At 35.0% G+C, this 7699-nt stretch overlaps 1 protein-coding gene across 2 annotated transcripts in view; it reads right to left on the bottom strand.

Moving 5' to 3' along the window:
* Positions 1-7359, bottom strand: part of CNTN5 (contactin 5) — a gene marked incomplete at both ends in the record, with an annotated part of 395341 nt that extends 387982 nt beyond the window's left edge. For both annotated transcript variants that reach the window (XM_084285826.1, XM_084285827.1), the window contains one exon: positions 7302-7359. In XM_084285826.1, the coding sequence (XP_084141952.1) occupies positions 7302-7359 (58 nt within the window). The remainder of the gene's footprint in view (positions 1-7301) is intronic.
* Between the last annotated feature and the right edge of the window lie 340 nt (positions 7360-7699).

The following is a 7699-nucleotide window of genomic DNA, read 5'->3' as shown; positions in this document are numbered from 1 at the left end:
CCTATCAGTAAAAAGCATGTGATTTAATATCACATCTAATGCAACAGAAAATACTGTGAAAGTGTCAGACTAAACAGACTAAACAAGATACATAAACAGCTTGTTACACTAAGACATATCCACCACATAAGAGGAAATGCAAAAATAAGGATAGATGTGGAGATTATGGTTTCTCCAGGTTGATAGTAACAATAGCATCACTGTAATCTATTTTTTTTTCAGTAAATACCAAAAAATTCTTCTGGAGAAAGATTTGTCATCCCAGTTCCAAATTGGTGCTAATCTAAGTACCTGTTCCACAGTTGTCTGTATGATTGATAAGAGCTTGCTAGGAGGTTGAAGCTTTTTAACTAACTTAACTGTAATAAGTTGAGAAAGTATAGTTAGGTAGGTAATTAAATTCTAGTGTGATGGTGATACTAGTGGATGTATTGCTACCCTTATGTGATGAAATATTAATCAATTATTTATTGTATACATGATTTTTTTTTTTCCTGATTCTAAATATTTTTCACATTTACCATGGACTCAGTTCTGGATAGACCTAGCACATCAATTACTTCCATGCTAAAAGTAAAGCATCTACTGTTCCTTAGTATTTAGTATCGTGCAAGTTGAAGCACTATATTTCACATATTGTGACTGGTGTGTTATGATGGATGGTAATAGGCTCTTCAGAAGGTCCTATTGAAGATATATGTCATGGTTTAACCCAGCCGGCAGCTAAACACCACGCAGCTGTTCGCTCACCCTCCCCCTCCCTCTCTGGGACGGGGGAGAGAAATGGAAAGTGAAGCCCGTGAGTTGAGATAAAGACAGTTTAATAAGACAGGAAAATAACAATAACAATAATAACAATAATAATAATAATAATACAATGGTGATAATAGTACTACTAATAATAATATGTACAAACAAGTGATGCACAATGCAATTGCTCACCACCCGCTGACCGATGCCCAGACTAACCCCTAGCAATCCGGCCCCCTCCCCCGGCTAGCCACCCCTATGTATTGTTCAGCATGACGTCAGATGGTATGGACTACCCCTTTGGCTAGTTTGGGTCACCTGTCCTGGGTCTGTCCCTTCCCAGCTCTTACTGCACCCCCAGCCTGCCTGTTGGCAGGACAGAGCAAAAGGCTGAGATGTCCTTGTCTTGGTATAAGCACTACTCTGCAACAATTAAAACATCGGGGTGTTATCAGCACTCTTCTCATCCCAAGCCAAAACACAGCATTCCACCAGCTACTAGGAAGAAAATTCTGTTCTAACTGAAACCAGGACAGTATACTAAGTAAGTTTACAGATGACACTAAATGGGAGGAACAGTTGACTCCGTCAAGGGCAGAGAGGCCTTGCAGTGAGATTTTTACAAATTAGAGGGCTGGACACTAACCAACTGCATTAAGTTTAACAAGAGCAAATGTTGGATTCTGTACCTGGGAAGGGGCAACTTTGAACATTGTTTTGAGCACTACAATATAAAAAGGACAAAAAAAAAAAAAACACAAAAAACAGTGTCCAAAGGAGGGCTACAAAGATGGTGAAAGACCTAGAAGGCAAACATATGAAGAGTAGCTGAGATCCCTTGGTTTGTTCAGCCTAGAGAAGAGGAGACTAAGAGGAAACCTCGTGGCAGCCCGCAGCTTCCTCACGAGGGGAGGGGTGGGGCAGGCACTGATCTCTTCTTTCTGGTGAGCACTGACAGGACCTGAGGGAATGGCATGGAGTTGAGACAGGGGAAGTTCAGGTTGAATGTTAAAAGGTCCTTCACTGAGAAGGTGGTTGGCACTTCCTTTTTCCCAGGAAAGTAATCATAACAGCAAACCTCCTGGAGTTCAAGAAGAGTTTGGACAACGCTCTCAGACACATGGTCAGATTTTTGGGTGGTTCTGTGTGGAGCCAGGAGTCGGACCCAATGATCTTTGTGGGTCCCTTCCAACTCAGGATATTCTATGATATCACCGTATTAGTATATGATTGCATATCATTGCATAGACCCAAGTAGGTATAAAAACTGAAATAGTTTATATTTTTTTTAATTGAAAACAAACCAAAAACAAATAAACAACAACAACTACAACACCTGAACTCCCTCCCAAATCTATGCAAACAAGCTGAAGGGTTGCTCATAAAAGCACTTCCTTATGTGCATACTCAAAGAGTTTCTTTTCACAACCACAACTTTTTCAGCTTTTAATGCTCCTGATTGCTTAACATTAAACACACTGGATTCTGGCAAGAGTAATTTTTTTTTAACCTTTTAATTCTTCTTTTTAATTAAGAATTATACAGAGTGTTACGTTCAGAAGATTAGTGCTTCCCACCCCAATTCAATCAAATGTTGAATCCAGAAATGAGACAGTAGCAGTCTACATTATATTTCAGCATTGCAACAAGTCGTTTCTTCTCTTGCTTCATACTGTCTGTGAGGATGGTATTTCTGGGTGGGCAGTAGAAGGGTGAAGTGTATTTTGACTTTTCCATTTTACCTGGAACTCCAAGAAGTTGAACATCCCCAAACTCCAGTACTTATCTAGAGCTCTGTCTCCAGGCTTTTGTGCTCAGCTGTCAAAGGTGACACAGCTGCATGCTATTTGCTATACTGTCATCAGTTTGGGGCTGGGGAAGGGAGAGGGAGAAAGAAGACCGGTAATTGCATAGGCTTATCAATAATAAACACTAGTCATTCATGTGTTTGTCATTCATTTGGCAGAAAAGCAACCTTTTGTATACTGTCTGTTTTGAGGAAAGAAGGATGTTGTCAAATAGGGGGAGGAATAAAAATGAGAAATAGCCCTGGCACTCATTAGTAGTATGCATACTTTATATGGTTTGCTTAATGAGTTCATGAACCTTAGGCTATGAATTTTAATCCTGGCAATGGCTGTTGGAATTCTGAAGGTCACATATTGAGCAAGTTTGAGATGTATTTTGGATGCTGATAAGTGCAGATGACAGAGACAATTCCTGAAAGCCTCCAAGTAGCCAGATGGCGAGAAATGGTCATAATAAAAGACTAGAAGCACCTCAACTTACTGCCAGCTGTAGGTCAAAAATAGACAGGACACTTGTGTTTGTTCCACATATGCTGTCTTACTTAAGAGCATTTTGGTAAGTGTCCATTCATGTTGTATTCTAGCAAGCAACTGTTCAGAAAAAGTCATGCTGTTTTTAATTTTGAGCACCATACTGAGAGATAGAAAGAAAAAATTACTAGTCAGGGAGTTTTTGCCTGGTAGTAAGAATGTTTTATGTGGAGAGAAATGAATAGTACATAAAGATGAGGTTTAAGGACAAGAGTTAACCCACTTGGCTCTATGAGCAATGACCACTGAGTCTCAGAGATACTGCTTCTATCTTCCTAGTCCTTGCTACTTTCATTATACCTATAATTTCATTGATGTCATGAATTATAAAGTCTTACAGAGAAAATGAGTATCTATTTGACCTGATTAACATGCAGCAGGTGATAACACATTAGAAGTAGATAAATGAGCAAGGGAATAAAAAGGCATAAGGAATATATGTCAGATTAAAACAGAATCAGAACTCTACAAATGCCACTCAATCTATTATGTACTCTTTAACATGTATTTAAAATTTGAAGTGTCTTGTCACAGGCAGCAAAAGTTATTAAAAAGAATGACAGGGAGCCCTACTGTCAAGCTGGCTTTTGTCAAGTGTCTTACATCTGCAAATAAAAGTCAATGTCTTCATTTTTCTATTAACTGTTAGCTGATAATCTGAAGTGATCTTATTCTGTTATAAAAAACATTTATCTTCTTCCTGAAACACAGAGAAACATACCCATTTTTCTCATTGCAAATTCAGGGTGGGCTGCTTTAAAACAATGTCTTTCAGCAATATTCAATTCCAGGTTCTCTGAGAAATAAGTACAAGAAAACCTTGACATCTCTAGCCAAAATAAATAAATAAAATAAAATAAAATAAAATAAAATAAAATAAAATAAAATAAAATAAAATAAAATAAAATTAATAACATTTACTATACACATAAAAGCAAATTGCAAAATGATCCAAAGGAATGAGGCCAGTAAAACCCTGAGAACATAACCCTAGTCCTGTTGTACGTAGGACAGTGCAGTCTGAATCATAATGTCACGACTACACAACAGGAACACACAGGCAAACACATTGTCCAGAAGGAAAAACCGTCAATGCCACACTGTGGTATTCTGTGCTACTGAAAAGTCAATAGACACCTGTCAGCTGTTGTTATTCCAGTTTAACTGTCCTGAACATATACATAAAATGTATAATTATATATAGATAATTCAGTAACTCAGCAATAACTCAAGAAAGCTGACTACTACCAACAAGTTAAATTGTCTATCTTGTTTTTAAATTTAAGATGGCCACCTCTGAACTCACTTCAAGTATTACTCTAAGTGAATCAGTTACATAAGGCCCCTCTGAATTTCAGATTAACAGTCTATCTTTGGTAACCTATTCTGTTACAGCTGGAGGTCTTTCCCTACAGGAAAACCTCATAAGGAGGAAAAAAGAAAAGCATATTTTACCCCAGCTGTCTGTTCAGGAATAAAGCAGGCCCTAGGCCTAAAATAACATCTTAATTCCTCTTCAGCTCCAATTTGGCTTGAAATGAATTGTCTGCCATAAGAAAAGAAGCCACATATTATCAATTTTGAGAGTTTCTTTGCATGTGTTAATTATTGACACTTCATAAATGTAAAAATTCTCAGAATGTAAGTGTATAACCATGAGCTTTACTGTTATTTACACTAAAACAATCAAATTTGAATGAGACATAATTTGGTCCTCAGTCTGGTAGTCAGAAAATATACTTTTTCTCCACCCACAATTCATTTTGATACGGCTTAAGCACACTTGCAAATATTCATGCATAAGCAAAGCCCAAAATACCTGGGTCAGCATTAAAATAAAAATAATATAAAAATAGAGTCAACACAAACCACAGAGGTCATCTTCCTTTACTTGGATGATTTCCCTCAACACTGCAAAATCAATACAATAGTGTAGTACTCTCTTCCAAACAGTCTGCCGATAAGAATAATCCCATGATCTGATGATTTAATGGATAAGTACTGAATTTTAACATAGCCCAAAACAACAGGAATTAAATGAATTTTACCTTACTGAAACAGCATCAATATCTATTGCTCTTTAAGAACAGTGCATTCAGGCATCTAACTTACTAGGCTGCATCAACGGTAGGAACTATTTACTGTTGTAAACATATTCTAGTGAGTGCTGCAATACAAAAGCAGCTATAAATGCAGAATTATGTAATAAAATGTGAAAAGTACAGAAAAAGTAAATTACCAGGTACATTGACAAGTTAATTAAAATACCTTTGAATCCAATTTATTTATCTTTCAGCTCTATAGCATTAAATGTTCTAATGAGTGATTATTACAACTAAAATTATTTTAAAAATATTGTTGTGTATGAGAGAAATATATGTGCTACAACATACATTTTAGGAACCTCAACATGTAAAAACAGGTACTGTAGTTTAAAATGATTTCTTACAGGAGTCTAAATTTACTCCATTAATATGGAATAAACCTTTAGGAATCTTAAAGAATCACAAGACAAAATGAAACGTATAAAGAAGAATACAATCTATAACTGTCAGGTATAAGTAGCAAATAAACAGATGAGAGTAATAGTCATTTAATTTTAAACATTGTGCTGAATGACTGGAAAGACATTTCAGGACATTAATGTTATTTGAATAAAATACATCTGTAAATACTGACTTTAAGTTCCAAAGTAGTTACATATTTTAATGTTGTATTAGAAAAGGTCACTACTAATGCTGTAAAACCTGTGCAAAATATTGGTTTAATATATCTACCTAAGCAGTGGTTGACATAAACAACTGAAACTTCTTCATGCATTTGCAATTTTAGTATGTGAAAGTGCCATCATATGAAATGTGTCATATAAATTTTGCAAAATGCTATAGTATAGATTTAGATAATTCTGTTTGGAGCAAACTATACTACTTTACTACTCTACTGCATTTGAGAGCAAGAAGATTTCTGAGAAACAGAATGCATACTCGGGTACACTAATATCACTCTAATACCTGCTGCCAGACATTGACTTCACTCAGTTTTCAAAGTTAAAGACATAACTCATAAGCAGAAATTCTAGATTTTAATTTCTGATTTTTTTTTGAATTTTGCATAAAAAATTTTGGAAATTGTAACAATAAAAATGCAATTTTCAACTTAAGAAAAATAAAATTACATTTTAATACGGTTGCTTTTAACACTCTTCTTATAGAACCACCAAAATGCAAATATTGACAAACATGCCTGATAATGCAGGACCAAAGAGAAGAACACTCCTTGTTCGGGAGTGATAATGGAAAATGGTTTAGATAACACAATATAATGAAGCTACATTAGGAAAACCAGATTAGATTTGACCATTTTATATATGCTTCCAACGGACATACATTCAAGGAATATCCATAGGCAGTTCTGTAAATTTGTGTCTCCAGTATCACAGTATTATAACAAACTCAAATATATAATTTCACTGAATATTGTCAAACAAGATTTGATCCTGTGATGACACAAAATGATAAATTCAGGGAGAATTTGAGAAAAGAATAACTTAACTGACAGGGAGCATTATGAAAATCATAATGTAGCATTATGAAAATCATATGGTAAAAAAAAAAAAAAAAAAAGATCAATTGGAGACTATATGTTATCAAATTGCAAAAATTCCCATACGAGAAGTCTAAGTGAATATTGATTAACTCATTTTATTACTATCAAAGATAAAGTCAACCAAGTTAATGCCGTGAGAAGAAGAAATACACTTATTAGACAGACAAAAATCAGAATGATCAATAAAACATTCACAGTATTAACAAAACAACCTAATAATTAGTTTCTAAAACTTGAACATGGTTAAGAATTCACAAATCCCAATGTGAAGCTTTCTACACCTGTTAGTCTTTAGGAAAACACTGTCCTAATTAATCATTTTTTCTTTCTTTTTCTTTTTTTCTTTTTTTAATAATAAAGTTAGTATTTCTTTTTCAAGTAAGATACTTAGCTTTTGTCTATTTTAATGTTATTCAGGTTTACCTATGAATTAAAGGCAGATGGACAGCATTTTTAAATCCGTTAATATATTTTTTTACAATTTCACCACTTAGGCACGTAGTTTTAGTAATGACGTTATCATCTCTGGCATGCTTTTACATATTCCTATGTCTGTTTGCAGCTAAAAATAATAAGCAGATTTTTCTTGGTTTTGTCTTGATTTACCTGAAAGGCTCCCGGTGAGTGACAGAAACAGAAACAGTTTCCATGACAACCACATCATTGGTCACAAAGGTCTTCGGTCCCTCTTTGTGCAACTGTTAGCTTTGTTGATGCTTCTTCATTAAAGCTTAGCCTAGTGAGACAAAGGCAAATTTTTGTCAAGAAAATTAAAAATGTCTTGCAATAATATGGTAAGCAATTCAAAAGACAAAGCTGGTCTTAATGCAATTAAAAGTGTAATTCAGAAGAACTCTCTATGTAAAAGGGCAGGTAATCTGACAGATACTCGGAGGGATATTGTTCCAGTAGTTACCTGTATTAATAGCTGAAATTTTTTTGGTAGTTCTTTGGATATTGTGCATGGTTATCACTCCAAAGCTGTATATTGCAGATTTGAATTT

This window comes from Netta rufina (genome assembly GCF_964035555.1).
Source record: "Netta rufina genome assembly, chromosome: 1".
NCBI lineage: Eukaryota > Metazoa > Chordata > Aves > Anseriformes > Anatidae > Netta > Netta rufina.
Note: the sequence above shows the minus strand (reverse complement) of the source record. Positions and strands in the feature narration are given on the sequence as shown.